General features: G+C 33.6%; 1 protein-coding gene across 2 annotated transcripts in view; it reads left to right on the top strand.

Annotated features, from left to right (window-relative positions):
• The first annotated feature begins 3,562 nt into the window (after positions 1 to 3,562).
• The window catches only part of LOC138709522 (esterase FE4-like), a 46,481-nt gene continuing 33,545 nt past the window's right edge, over positions 3,563 to 16,498 (top strand). Inside the window, exons 1-2 of one of the 2 annotated variants that reach the window (XM_069840347.1) lie at positions 3,563 to 3,912; positions 10,804 to 10,947. In XM_069840347.1, coding sequence (XP_069696448.1) covers positions 3,724 to 3,912; positions 10,804 to 10,947 — 333 coding nt within the window. In that variant the 5' untranslated portion in view covers positions 3,563 to 3,723. The remainder of the gene's footprint in view (positions 3,913 to 10,803; positions 10,948 to 16,498) is intronic. The other variant, XM_069840346.1, reaches the window with a different exon arrangement.

Below are 16,498 nucleotides of genomic sequence, written 5' to 3'. Positions count from 1 at the left end.
AAGCAACAATTTATACTGCTGTGTTTTAGAAGTTGCCTATGCAGCAAGGAATTCTTATTTGATATTATCACAAACACACTTGTACATCAAACATTAAGGATTTCCTGTACTTAAAATAAAAAACAATTATTTTTGGAGATTTATAATACTACAATTTATAATTCCAGATTCTCAATCGAGAAGGTTATGAAATATTAATAATCATAAAAGTAACAATGATAAGTTTCCGTAGCTGCTTGATCTCGAAACTGATTAAAAGGAATACAATAGACGGTGGTAGGACGGAAATTAAACTCCGATATACAGAGTGTTTCCGTGGTGGTGTTACAAACTTTCAGGGATGATGGCGAAGGGCACATGTATCAATTTGAGATAAGGAACCCGCTAAAATGTACCGTGTTCCATACCATTAAACGCACAAAGAAGCTGTCATTTTATTTTACTTCACTAATACTGAAATCAGAAGTAAACACTGAAATAATGAAACAATTGTCTTTAGAGACAATTAATATTAAGTACGCTCCACAAAACTGGCTTCATTTATACACCGACGGATCCTTGATCTCCAGAGAACAAGGTGCCGGTGCAGGTGTTGCGTGCTGTCTCTTCTCACTTTATAGATCTCTTGGATATGGAACAACACGTTTTGATGGAGAAATCATTGCAATACGTGCTCAGGAATCTTCTATGCCACATCAATAAATTTAAGAATGCAGTTATATTGTCAGACTCCAAAGCAGCTATTCTATCAATAGTCTCTACACACACACCTTCATCTCAAACAGCAGAAATAACTAAAATGCTCTCTCAATTAATATCACTCAATAAAATAATTGTATTCCAATGGATACCATCCCATTGTGGAATCCCGGGAAACGAGAATGCGGATGCATTAGCAAAGAAGGGCAGCATTGCTACTTACAGACCTGTTACTAAATCTACGCATTACTCTGTGAAAAGATTTATTAAATCTACATACTCAGACTTCAACAAACAAAATTTGATAACACAATCTCAAGGGAGAAAATGGAACTCTCTGCATCATAATCCACAGTTAATTCCCGATTTACCACGAAAATCGTCTGTAGCTGCATTTAGATTGGCAACAGGCCATGATTGTTTGGCCAAACACCTGCATAGAATTGGTATATATCAGTCCCCTAAATGCCCATTGTGCAACTCAAACCAAGAAATAGATTCGGAACACCTCAAAATCTGTACTTCAGTGGCTGGCCATGATAATATCTTTGAAAAATATTGGAGTGCAAGAGGTCAAATAACTTTATTGTCAAACGCCTGGCATTACAAAACATCAACAACATTATGTTCTCGGTACGGTCCGAAAACTTTAATGTAATCAGAAATGTGTCAGAGGAAGAACACACCTTCCAACAGAAAAAAATATACCTACAGATTTCCAGTTCAGCTTGAAGTTCTGATTAAGAGAAAGAGGATTTAAAAAGACTATCTTCTTTTTGCTACCTATCACTTTTCAATATGACGTCGCGCTTTTTGTCTTAATGCTGCCAAAACCTTAGCATTATCTATATTTCTCCGTTATTCAATTTACCCCTCTTTACCCTAAATCTGGAGAAACAACATCCTTACGATCCTTGTTGTGTATACATCTCACACAATACAACATAGGGAACTGGAAACGATTGGGTTGCTTTTTGGTGCAAGAGGAACAATTATTATTACATGATTTTCTTTTGAAGTTTTCTAGTGTTTCTGCCTACACAGTTACCATTCGAGGACATCGCGCTGCAAATCTTAAGAAGCTCCTTAACTATAGTACATAACCATTTAAATTCTTAAAAATTAAAATTGAATAACTTCTTGAAAGTGATAGCTGCCCACTCAAAGTTACATAAACAAAACAAAAACAGTTATTAGGGGAGAGTCGGGTAGTATCGGACATCGGGTAATATCGGACAGTGAATTTCTTCCATCTACCACACAATGATAGTACCTGATTGACATGGTTACGTTTCTGTGATGTCGCATAGAGAAACGTAACCATGTCATTCAGGTACTACGATATGGCGGTAGATGAAAGAAACGCACTGTCCGATATTACCCGATGTCCGATACTACTCGACTCTCCCCTATACTATTGCATTAAAATTATTACTTACTTACTTGCTTTTAAGGAACCCGGAGGTTCATTGCCGCCCTCACATAAGCCCGCCATTGGTCCCTATCCTGAGCAAGATTAATCCATTCTCTATCACCACATCCCACCTTCCTCAAATCCATTTTAATATTATCTTCCCATCTACTTCTCGGCCTCCCTAAAGGTCTTTTTCCCTCCGGCCTCCCAACTAACACTCTATATGCATTTCTGGATTCGCCCATACGTGCTACATGCCCTGCCCATCTCAAACGTCTGGATTTAATGTTCCTAATTATGTCAGATGAAGAATACAATGCGTGCAGTTCTGTGTTGTGTAACTTTCTCCATTCTCCTGTAACTTCATCCCGCTTAGCCCCAAATATTTTCCTAAGCACCTTATTCTCAAACCCCTTAACCTATGTTCCTCTCTCAGAGTGAGAGTCCAAGTTTCACAACCATAAAGAACAACCGGTAATATAACTGTTTTATAAATTCTAATTTTCAGATTTTTTGACAGCAGACTGGATGATAAAAGCTTCTCAACCGAATAATAACAGGAATTTCCCATATTTATTCCGTGTTTAATTTCCTCCCGAGTATAATTTATATTTGTTACTGTTGCTCCAAAATATTTGAACTTCTCCACCTCTTCAAAAGATAAATTTCCAATTTTTATATTTCCATTTCGAATAATAATCTCGTCACGAGACATAATCATATACTTTGTCTTTTCGGGATTTACTTCCAAACCGATCGCTTTACTTGCTTCCAGTAAAATTCCCGTGTTTTCCCTAATCGTTTGTGGATTTTCTCCTAACATATTCACGTCATCCGCATAGACAAGCAGCTGATGTAACCCGTTCAATTCCAAACCCTCTCTGTTATCCTGAACTTTCCTAATGGCATACTCTAGAGCAAAGTTAAAAAGTAAAGGTGATAGTGCATCTCCTTGCTTTAGCCCACAGTGAATTGGAAACGCGTCTGACAGAGACTGACCTATACGGACTCTGCTGTACGTTTCACTGAGACACATTTTAATTAATCGAACTAGTTTCTTGGGAATACCAAATTCAATAAGAATATCATATAAAACTTATCTCTTAACCGATTCATTTCCCTTAGTTGCCTTATGGCAACTCTTAGAAAGGGCAGCTATAACTTTCTGTTATCTCTCATGAAATGTTTTTATTACCCGTACTTTAAATACTCCTGTCACCATACAAAACGTCACAAATTACAGTTTTTGTGTGACAGTATTCAAGATAATACGAAATAAATACGAATTATGCGTTCAGGAACGTGATACGTTATATTTCAATAAATCAAAAGCTCAAGTGAAAGAAAAAATAGTGTTTTTTTGCATTTCCCTGCAGTATATTCTAAACTATAGAAGCTGTACACTTTAATGGCTACATAAAGCGATTTGTATACACTTTTTACGTGGCAGTTCACATCTCAGGACGGCATATTCTTCTTAAAATGTTCTCCATTAGTTTAGTAATTTATATCATGGATCGTGGCAAATATATTTTCTTGAATATCCTATATAATTGTACTTAAAGTGTTTGCAAGTTAAAGTCATATTCAAAAGTCAGTGTCGAGCCACAATGATAAGAACTTTGTTCTTCCTGTTATTTCTTTCAGAAGTTTATGGAGGAAGAAATAATCCACTGGAAATCACACTAAAACAAGGAACACTCAGAGGTCACACCCTAACGTCGAGAAAGGGAAGAGACATTTTTGCATTTCAATCAATTCCTTACGCCAAACCACCACTGAAGGAACTAAGGTTTCAGGTAAGCAAATCATATACTGTTCAATCGAAAAGTAACTACAAATATCGTACTTGCTGCATGACAATATTTTTCTAAAACAGTTTTTAAACAGACAGTGCCATGTGAAGGAATTAAAATAATCATTATCTACATAAAGTTATATCCAATAAATTATCTACATTCAACAGTACGGGACATAATACACTGATCGCCAGTAGTGTACATTAGTTGGTGATTTCTCTTTTGAATGGAGCGTCACGAAGTCTCGAGTTCCTCAAGGGTAGGTGCCAGGTCCTCTACTATTTATGATATACACTACCTACCAAAAAGTAATTGGGCACTGTTTTTTGCCCCTTTAGAACCTCGTGGAACTACATCTTGTTACTATAACAGCAGCGACCCTGTCAGACATGCTCTCCACTAGTTTGTGTAGGATATACACTGGAATGCGTCGCCATTCCTCTTGCAACATGGCACTCAGTTGGACAATGGAAGTTGGCTCCATGTTTCGGCGGCTACTATGCAGTGGTATGCAGACAATAATGTTCACCTGTTGGACTGGCCTGCACAGAGTCCTGATCTCAATCCCATTGAGCACCTTTGGGACGAATTGGACCGCCGATTGAGGTCTCGGGAGATGCAGCCATTTTGATTCTTGCGAGTCTCTCTTTACAAATATAACTGTCAATTTAATTGAAGGACTACAACGTGTTCATAATGTGTGTCCGCTTCATCTGCAATGCTCATAAATTTGACCACATAACGTCAGTTTTAAAGTTCTTTCATGGGTCCGCCTAAAGGAGCGGAGAACAGCACATTCTTTATCTGTTCTGTTTAGAATATTACACACTTCTACTCCAAACTATTTGTGAACTTGCTTTGAATATCTTACAACGTTACGGAATCAACATCAGGCCTTATTATCCATTCCTCATCACCGCACCTCTTTCTATTCATCCTCTTTCACCGTGTCAGTTTGTAGCCTATGGAACTCCTTACCTCGTCATTTCAGGGATTGCCGAACGGCTTATCAACTTAAATTACATACAGTACTTTTACATGAAATTAATTTGTGAGCGTCAGCCGATTTTTATAGGTTATTCTGTGTGTTTGTATAAATTGTCATTTAGACCTATCATAAAATAGAATTAGGGTATGAATTGTAAATGATTTAATTACGTATCACGTTTAGTGAATATTTCAATATAGCCCATGTAAGCTTGTTAATGTGCATGATAATGTTTTTTTATATTTAAGTATGACTATTAATATTACTATTTTTGTCATTGTTTCATTGTGTATTTCTTTGGTAGTGTGGAAGAGAAGGCCTCATGGTCTTAACTCTTACTTACTTACTTACTGGCTTTTAAGGAACCCGGAGGTTCATTGCCGCCCTAATATAAGCCCGCCATTGGTCCCGATCCTGAGCAAGATTAATCCATTCTCTATCATCATATCCCACCTCCCTCAAGTCCATTTTAATATTATCTTCCCATCTACGTCTCGGCCTCCCTAAAGGCCTTAACTCTATCAGAATAAATCTATACTAATAACAAATCTGTAGCCGAAATTTTTCTGGTAATTCTCGCTTTTCCAAAAATAATTGGTCCTAACATATATAATTAACCACCCTGAAACCGAAAATCGCATTTTTGAAATTTTTGTTTGTATGTCTGTCTGTCTGTCTCTCTGGATGTTTGTTATCTTTTCACGCGATAATGGCTGAACGGATTTCGATGAAAATTGGAACATAAATTAAATTTGTTGTAACTTAGATTTTAGGCTATATGGCATTCAAAATACTCTATTTAACAGGGGGGTTATAAGGGGGCCTGAATTAAATAAACCGAAATATCTCGCTTATTATCGATTTTTGTAAAAAAAAATGTTACATAACAAAAGTTTATTTAAAAATTATTTCCGATAAGTTTTGTTCCAGACAAAATTTTTATGGGACTGATATTTAAGTCTGTCTCTCTGTCTGGATGTTTGTTACCTTTTCACGCGATAATGGCTGAACGGATTTCGATGAAAATTGGAATATAAATTAAGTTCGTTATGACTTAGATTTTAGGCTATATAGCATTCAAAATAGTTTATTTAAAAAGGGGGTTATAAGGGGGCCTGAATTAAATAAACCGAAATATCTCGCTTATTATTGATTTTTGTGAAAAATGTTACATAACAAAAGTTTCTTTAAAAATGATTTCCGATACGTTTTATCCCAAGCAAAAGTTTGATAGGACTGATATTTAAGGATATACAAGAGTTTTAAAATAACAATACAATACATTTCCACCGGCGCCTCAGATTATAGTGTCGTTGTTCCGTTACTTCTGTGTGCAAAATATTAAATTTTTTAGTAGGAAGAAAAACAAATTTATTCATTCTATGGCAGTAGTGAATAGGAGATCGTGAATTCTTACATTTTCGAAAGAAATACGAGTAAATATAATTAAGTTATATATAGTAGGTTGTATTATTTGCTGCATCACTATTTAAGTTATTTAATAGAGCAAAAATCTGAAAATCGATATGTGACATAGGAGTTATTGCAGGAACGACGACGATGGCTACAATGAAATCAAAACAAATGACTTCGTCTATTTAAGGCGGCCTTGACGTTTATCAATATTAATATACAGAGAATATTTTGTGTGTTTGTATGAAGTAATCTCAGAAGCTAATTAACCTTCACTATTTGAAATTTGTAGTTTCTCTAGATGAATGTAATGCTACAAATGAGGACTGAGGTAAGATGAAAAGAAATCTGTACGCACAGAAAACTTGATATTCTGCGAAATATTGTATAACTTGATTATTGCAACTTTATTTGGTCCACATAAAATACTCTAATTTTATACATCATTTTACCATAGAGATCACTGGAGCTGAGGTATTTTAAAAGGTGTCATGAAATGGCGTTCCTGCGCTCATAATTTACCCATATTCGTTTCCCGTGTTTCTTAAAATAATATTTATGTAGGGTATCTCATTTTTTATTTGCATAAACAATGATATACAACCGAGCGAGATGGCTCAGGCGGTAGCATTTGAGACACGCATTCGGGGGTCCCGGGTTCAAACCCCGTGGCCGACCAATCTGAGGTTTTTCATGATTTCCTTTAGTCATAAAGGCAAATGCCGGATTGGAAAGATACATGCCATTATTCATCACCGCCTCAATTACCAATACCAAAAACATTAAACAAAGTCTATACTCAGTTACATGAACACAAGCCATCTACAACACACAATAGAAACAGGAACTCAAAAGGAGTAAAAACGGCCTACTGATATACCCACACATTCTAAACACGCAACATGACCACAGGTGTTAAGGCGTGAATAAAATAAACTTAACAAAAAAAAAAAAAGATGCACAGTAAGGTTAACATAAAAATGATCTTCGTACACAATCAACTCTATTAATTTGGAGTGATTTATTAAATGATGCATTCAAGACTAATTTAGAAAAATGTTAAACGAATTATATTTGCACCAAATGAGTAGTCTCTGGACCAAAATGATAGCATTTTAATTATTTAAATACAATTTAAATTAAGTAGCATATTAAACGATTTATTCTTCTGTCAAACACGAATGTTCCCTCGACCCAATGTTCTATTTTAATTATGTAATTACTTTATATTTATTTCTAATAAGTGCAGCGGAGCGCACGGGTAGCTAGTAAATAAATAAATTAATTAATTAATAATGTTTCTGGAACTCGTACAGATCCTGAAGTTTGCCGAGTTTTCGTGTTTTAAGGGTTTCTATAGAAAAAAACATATTATAGCTTAAACTATATAAATTAATTATAATTAAAAAATGTGAGGATGTGATCAAAAAGTGCAAGTAAAGTGGAATTGCAAACGATCGAGAAGTATAGGGGAGAGAAGAAGTGTATAATCAGATGTGTAGAGATAAAATATAAGTATTTATAGGAAGTGAGAAAAGTGAGAAAGGATTAGGTGTAAGTGGAATAGTGAGAAAGTGAAAGTGAGCGCAAATAAGAAAGAGTGAAAATAGTGAAAAAGGGTTAAGAGAAGTGAACAACTGACTGCATAAACGTTGGAAGAGTAAATGAATATAAGAGAAAGATAGGAGAAAAGGTCAAAGAGCAAATAGGACAAATAATTCAATAAGATAATTTATAGAGAAAAGTGAAATTGAGATTTTAGTGAATAGTAGTTAGAGAGAGGAAAATGGGGTTTGAAAGTAGTATATAATATTAGATATATTAGGATTAATGAACTAATAGAGAATAGCAAATGAAATGTAGGAGAAATAATGAAAGGAAGATTACACCAAGTAATAAAAAAGTACATAGTGTAAGTGGGAGTATTTGTGTAGACGTGTACTGCAAATAATGTGTTACTGTAATAATATGTTAATGGTGACACCGGATACAGAGAAGTGTGAGGTACACCATTACATGTAAAGAAGTGCTGTGACGAAATATATCATATCATATAAATTAATCTTCAATTTCATTAAATTATAAATTAGATATCAACGTTAAAGACATAAATAGTTAGAAACTAAGCTTCGGGTTGTCACAATGTTACAGTGGGTTTTATTTTATTTTCATTGTCAACCATATAATTCGATTTAATGTTCAAATTAACATTATTATAATTTTGAATTTATATTCTCGTTGATTTACTTACATTTTTTAAGTAATACCTTAAGTGTTCAATTGCCACTATATTATTGTAATCGATATGCAATAGGCTATTTGCATCTGACTTACTTCTTGTTGATGATTTCTGTATTGTACAGTTCCCATATTTCAGACCTAGGATGCATTCTGACACTTTACTACGAATGCTCCTGTCTACAGAAATCCTTTATATAGCTCTAAATTTTTACTAGTGAAAGTATTAAATATTCTCATTAAGGATAAATTTCCATTCTTATGACGAGAATCGAACCCGGGAACTCATAATTTGTAGTCACGAATGCTGACCGCTAGATCATGAAGCCGTTATGTTAAGGCTGGTTCACAATAAACCGGGAACGAGAACCAGAATGAAAACGAGAACCAGGGGACGTGAATATGAAAATTTTTATTCACAATAAACCGAGAACGTAGACGACTATGCATATCGATATGTATGTCAATAACGATATGTAAAGTCGATATTACGCATTCTGATGTTATTTGTCTATAATTGACCAATGGCGTTCTCTCATGAGTACAAGGCAGCCAACATAAACACAGGTTAACCAACTTCGAAATTTCAACAGAAACATTTCATTAGGTACGGTACTATAAATATGCCCATGCATCTTTATTATCACAACCTATTTTAAGTCTACCATAACGTAAAATAATTAGAGAAGAAACATTTGTAATAGAACAAAAATGAACACAACAGTAGTTATTGAATTGAAGCATGAATATGTAGTGTGTAATACAACCAATACAGTAATAAAATATGATTCGCTTCCGATCGGTGTTCAAAGATGCAGCTATTGAAAGCCACGTATTCTCCTTCATCTTCTCATCTTTATACAAGGAGCGCCGCTTATCGTAAACGTGAGGATTTTCCTCAACACTCAATATTAGAATCTCATCAAATAAAATTTGCTCCATGATGCACAGCACAGAACAAAATAATGCATAGCTTATGTCACGGTCTTCTTGCTACAAAATATACGACGACAAAATAGCTTTTAGATGGCAATAGAATGAATCTAGTGGGCTGTGATCGGAAACGTAAACGCCAAAGTTGAAACTTGGCCAACTCTCCGTTTCCGATCTCGGGCTCCGGCAAGCTTTTCGTTAATTTGATATTTGATATTTGATATATTTGGTCACAGCACTTCTTTACATGTAATGGTGTACCTCACATTTCTGTATCCGGTGCCACCATTAACACTTACATTAACACATATTTGCAGTACATGTCTACACAACTTCTACCAATTAAACTATGTACTTTTTTATTATTATTATTATTATTACTTGTTCAATCTCCCTTTCAGTATTTCTCCTACATTTCGTTTGGTATTCTCTATTTGATCATTAATCGTAATATATCTAAATTTATATATGCCTTTCAAACCCCCTTTTTCCTCTAACTACTATTCACTAAGATTTCAATTTCACTTATTCTCTACAAATTATCATATTGAATTATTTGCCTTACTTGTTCTTTGACCTTTTCTCCTATCTGTCTCTTATATTCATTTACTGTTCCAACGGTCAAATGTCAGTACTAATTTTAAGCTGTCACTTGTTCATTTCTTTTAACCCTTTTTCACTTTTCACTCATTCATATTTGCGCTCACTTTCAACTTTCTCACTATTCCACTTACACCTAAACCTTTCACAATACTCTCACTTCCTATAAATCTTTATTTCTCTCTACACATCAGCTTATACACTTTCTCGCTCCCCTATACTTCTCTATCATTTACAATTACAATTACCCTTTACTAGCACTTTTTGATCATCTCCCCACATTTTTTAATCGTATCTACTAACATTGATATATCCTCAGCTGTCGCAGGTTCTGACCTTTCTTTACTGCTTGTCTCTGCTTTATTTCTATCTCTGTCTTTCTTTCTATTTCCTTCTTCTTCTTCTTCTTCTTCTTTTTTCGTTAATTGTGAATGCTCACATTTAAATGTATACATTTTAAAAATTTTACCGTTTTCGTTTTCGTTCCGATTCTCGTTTCCGGTTTATTGTGAACCAGCCTTTACAGCATCCGCTTATTATACTGTGATTTTTAATAGCACTGACAGATAACATCGCCTGTTACTTATGCAACTAGCAGAGGCTTGATGTATGTAAGGCTGCATTATATTCTACGAATGCTACCAGGAAAACTATCGTATTGTACACTGCCTTCTTCGTATTCTATGCAGCTTTTAAACTCTACTTCTCGTATGCTGCAGCCACCTCAACCACCCGATCCGTGGAAAGGAGTGCTCGACGCCACGGTTCACAGCCCAATCTGCATCCAGTTCTGGAGTCTATTGAACCCCATAAACCTAACGGGAACGGAAGATTGCCTCTATCTGGATGTTTTCACGCCACGGGTGAGGTGTTCTGCTCTTTAATTAGACTTTACACATTCTATGAGAACATGATGTTTATTATAATTAATTTTAATTAAGTGCAGTTGCAAAAGATAGTCAATAATAGACTTTTCTTTCCGTGCGGGTTCTTCCCGTTTATAGGTCTACTTATGTATTGCTTTGTGAGAAAACTTCGTATTAAATAGTCTATAAGTAACGAAAATAAGTCAACAGGAGAAAAAAAAAACTATATTTGGTCGCCTCGAACCAAACAGCACTTTCTCCAAATTATGAAATATGGGATTAATTGATGTTTCGGTGCAGAACTTTGCAGGGAAAGTAATAAACTGCTCGTCTGAAGTCAGCTGCCTTAACTTTAGTAGTAAAATTAACGTTTATAGTCTAACTACATTAGTTTTTCGTCTTTTCTGACAAATCAGATTTTTGGATGAATTGCAGTCTGATTGTAGGTGACTCATTTCGTATAAGACAACATATTGTAACAATATCTTGATTCATGAACACTGCTTGTATGGCGTATGAGAGTCATTCCATGTCAAATCGAACATCTAGGAAACATGACAACTTAGTATTTGCTCCAATTTTTTATATATATTCCATTGATTAAATTAAATAACCCATGTGTAATTTTTTTGGGCTGACACAATTATTTAGTCATTTTTTAAATGTTACTTTTTCCGTAAATTAGGATGCAACGTATTATGAAAATGGATATATTGAAGATTCTATAAACCGTAGAAATTTCGTATTTATATCATTTTAAAATGCAATAATTGCAGTATTATATACTAATTTTTAGTGTTCAATCAAAATATAAAATGGGTCCCTTTTAGGGGGTTATATTTTTAAAATACGTTTTTATATATCAGGGACTTACTTCTAAAAAGGGAAAAAATATCATTATATTCTTTGAAATGTTGTACGTAGAACTGCGTTGGTTTTAGAATGCTATTCGAATAAGACGTCGCTGTGCAAACAATTTACTGACGATGTGTTCGGGTCGGATTGAGTGAGACCGCGCGCCGGAGCATACACCTGCGATAGCCGCAGCGAGAGTGAGTAATACATTATCAGTGGTGCGGTGTTACTTTACGTAAATAAACAGATAACCTCTATAAAAGCACGTAATGTCCCTTCAACACTTAGCAGTTTCTCTTTAATTTATCTAACAATAATTCCTAAGTCTTTCAGAGTAGGTATCGTGTTGTGTTATGTGCATGTGAAATCAAACACCTGTATACAAAACGTGACCATTTAGTATTTGGTTAAATCTTCTAAAATATGTTCTGCAGATCAAAATAAGAGGTCTGTAATTTTTTCTGGGATCATACTTTAATATTTTACTATTTATACTTTTTTAATTATATGACAAATTCATGCACGACGCAGTATGAAAATGCTCATTGTTAAGATTCTATGCATCATAGACGTTGAGTGTTGGTGACATTTGAAATGGAACAAATGGAATATTATATTAATTGATTTGTTGATGGGGTTATTTAGAGGGTCACTTTTTAAACAATTATTTTTATAACAGCTTATCGTTACTTTAAAAATGCAAAAAGAAAGTATAATCTATTATATTTTACATAGAACTACGCTGATTTCAGGTTGCTGTCGAGTAAGAAATAACTTTAAAAATAATATATTGAAGATGTGTCAGAGCTTAGTGATGATTAAGAATCTCCAAATAAAGAAGACAAAATTATCTAACAAAATATCCAAAACAAAAAATGCTGAAAGTTACAGATACACTTAAACATGAAATATTTCATATCACAGAAGACACAACTTCAGTTGAAAATTCAAATAATTCCGATATAATACAGAAATTGATAAACTTCTTTCACGAAACAGACGACAGAAATCTCAAAATACATATATTTACAATTTTTGAAAGTTGGTCCTACAGTAAAATTCAACGACATTTTAATATCACCACTCACATGATATGAATTTCTAAACAAGTAGGAGCAGAAAAGAGGATTTTGGCTACTCCTAATCCTAAATCGGGAAAAAGTTTGGGAACATTTATAGTAGAGAAGGTTGTTCAATTTTATAATTCTGATGATGTGAGGAAGGTTATGGCTGGCAAAAAGAACTGTGTTTCAGTTAAAGAAGATGGAAAGAGAGTTCACAAACACAAAAGATTAATATTATGTAATCTTAAGAAAACTTACCATTCTTTGAAAGAGCAATATCCGTATATATCAAAATAGGATTTTCAAAAATTTTCAAACTCAGACCAAAGGAATGTGTACTCCCTGGAACAAGTGGCACGCACTCAGTTTGTGTCTATGTTCATCATGAAAATGTTAAATTAATGCTTGATGGAATTAATAATATTATTTATAGGCCTAATATTCCTTTTAATTTTTTTTACCATTAGTGAATACAAATAACATAGCCATATTTTCTACTCAAGGTACCAACAAGCAAAAGTGGTACGAGGTATCTTACAACTTCATTCTTTTGTTCCACTGACACAATCTCAGGCCATAATAAAGAACTATTCACTTCAAAGTGAGAGTAAAGTGGTGGACATTAAATAGAATTGGTTGTAGGTGATTAGTTTTAATAGTGCTGTGTGTGTAAACTGTAGTTATCATTCTTACAAGTGTATATTTTACAAAAACAATATTTAAATACAGTACTATATTACATAAATTACGTGAACAGTGTAAAGTGGTCACACGATTCTCATTCAGAGCTGCACCTGCACTATATCTTGCAACAGTACTTACGCAACCCGCGCAGCTTGGTGTATCATTTAATTATTCTTCAACGGCTCAGAATAGCATTCTGATTTTTTTAAGGGTGGCTAAAATAATTTCAAGGTTTTTAAGGATTTTTTTTCTGTAATTTTAAAATAAGTCGCTGCCATTAAAACATATTTTTATGTGTTTAAATGTTTTTTAAAACAAAGTTAACAAACTTATATTTTTATATTATTATGCGAAGAAGAAAGTATGTACTGTCACCTTCAAATTGAGACAAAGAGCAAATCTCTGTGGTGATTATTAGTGGAGATAATCACGTTTAACATAATGATGCGCGACCTATTTCAGAATCTTTGAGAACACATATCTACTACAATAATCGATATAGACAACAATAATAAAACACGTATTTATTTTTTCAATCCATAGAATGTGCAAAATTTGTTTTATCTAAATCAGAGACATGAAAGTCAATTCGAGGTTAAATTTGTGCGATTTGACGTGGAATGACTCATGATTGTGCTAAGCATGTTGATTCTCATTGTTTACCAATTTTTTATCTTAACATAAAAATAAGCATATTCATGCTGTTAAGCCTAGGCATTGTAATACGTCCTCTTATTGTTGTTACTGAGTAATGTATTTAATTCGTAAATTTTAAGTCATCTCTTAGTATAGCTATTTATTGCTTCTAAAATAATGTGTTTAATATCTATTTTATATATATATATATATATATATATATATATATTTCTTCCTATAATCATTACAAATTGTCATTGACAAAGAGTACCATGATACAATAAATATAGAGAAATGCCTTGAGACTTTATGAAACATATTTTTGTAGTTACAGTGAAAAATAACAAATTTAAATACATTGAAACACAAAATAATATACGAAGTAACGTCAAGAAGATGTCAATTAAAGTCATGGTCCATGTATAAAATGCCTGAAAATAGCTATTGATCCTTTGCGCGTTTGTTTTTAAAATAATGCGTTTAATCTGTAACTACAGCCAGTGTATTGTTATTAGTATCTCTTTGTTGTTACCTATTGCTTTAAAAAGAATGTGTTTAACTTGTAATTTTAAGTCAATTTTTCTACTATTCCTCTACTGTTTACATTTGTTTTTAAACCTTTTGTATTGCCCCCACTACTATATATTGCCCTTCAAGAATTTCGCTATTCGTTACTTGTAAGTCATTACTTGTCTTATTATTTTAATTATTGTACTTGTTCCTGAATCACGTATGTAACTTGTAACCGTAAATCATTGCTTGTAATATCCCTTTATTACTCTTAACTGTTCCATTGTTCATGAATTAAGTATTAATTTGAAAGTGAAAGTCACACTTTGTTATATTAATCTACTATTGATTATATTTTTAAGGTCGCGTATTTACTCTGAAACGGTTAGACATTCTTGTATATCTTTTGCATTGATTACTCCTCAAACATTTCATTAATCTTTAACAGGATCCATTTTTTATTAAGGTGCATTCTTCTACATAATTCATGTGAATTGTAACTGTGACCACTATTTTATCCTACTATTACTTTACTATTGTTTATTGGTTATAAAATATGTATTTTGATGCCAACTATAATCCTAATACACCTCAGGGTGAAATAGGGTTTATTAAATTGGATAATAAAAGAAAGCCTAGAAATTTAGAATTATGTTTCAGCTGATACTACAATGCTCATCTATTTCACCTTGTGCAAAATTAAGCACCTAAAATTCAGTTTCTAGAATTTACTTTGATATTAAAATTCAGTGAAGGTAATTGTATTTAAAAAGTATAAAATGTAAAAGGCTATAGTATGACGAATATGACGGGATGGCCATCGGCGTGGCTCAGTCGGTTAAGGCGCTTGCCTGCCGGTCTGAAGTTGCGTTCGGGCGCGGGTTCGATTCCCGCTTGGGCTGATTACCTGGTTGGGTTTTTTCCGAGGATTTCCTCAACCGTAATGTGAATGCAACGTAATCTATGGCGGATCCTCGGCCTCATTTCGCCAAATATCATTTCGCTATCACCAATCTCATCGACGCTAAATAACGTAGTAGTTGATACAGCGTCGTTAAATAACCAACTAAAAAAATGATGGAATGTAATTAGAAATAAATTTATGTTAGCAAGAATAGAAAGCAGGAAGGAACGTCAGTAAACTTTGATCTGGGAGGTGAACTAACAGATGGTGGACATTTAAGATTAGTAAGGAGAAACGGACTGTTTGGACTTAAGTTAATAGCGGAATTAGCGAAGTTCTAATTAAGGGGAGGCAGAGGTGAAATTTTGAACAAAACTGAAGAAAATTTGTTTTTTTTTTCCATTTTCATTATCTTTATACAATATATTTTCATATTCCGATGTTAGTTTTTGATTTTGTGCCCTTAAAGGTATGAAATTAAAACCAAGATAACTGTATTACTATATTATTTCCATAATAAACTAATACTTATCATTATTTATATACCTTCTCTGAACATATAAATAAAAAGAAATATTGAAGATTTCTTACAATATGATGCATGGAGCATCTTATATCAAACGATATAAAGTTTTATAAAATTATTAATATTTACAGAACTATTGTACTTAGAAAGTTGAAACTTGGTATGTCCATTACTAATAACATACTTAGTATCCATGATCAATTTCAAACAAACCGGATAAATTTGGTGGATTTTGAAATATTCACCTCTGCCTCCCCTTAAACACATTGTCGAGATTGCATATTAATTGTAGGAAAATGTAATAGAAAGTATGGTGAAAACCGTGTACAGAAATGTGGTAGCACACCATAACTGACATACCGGGTGGAA

The sequence above is a fragment of the Periplaneta americana genome, chromosome 11 (genome assembly GCF_040183065.1).
Source record: "Periplaneta americana isolate PAMFEO1 chromosome 11, P.americana_PAMFEO1_priV1, whole genome shotgun sequence".
Classification (NCBI taxonomy): Eukaryota; Metazoa; Arthropoda; class Insecta; order Blattodea; family Blattidae; genus Periplaneta; species Periplaneta americana.
This window is presented reverse-complemented; position numbering and strand designations above follow the sequence as displayed.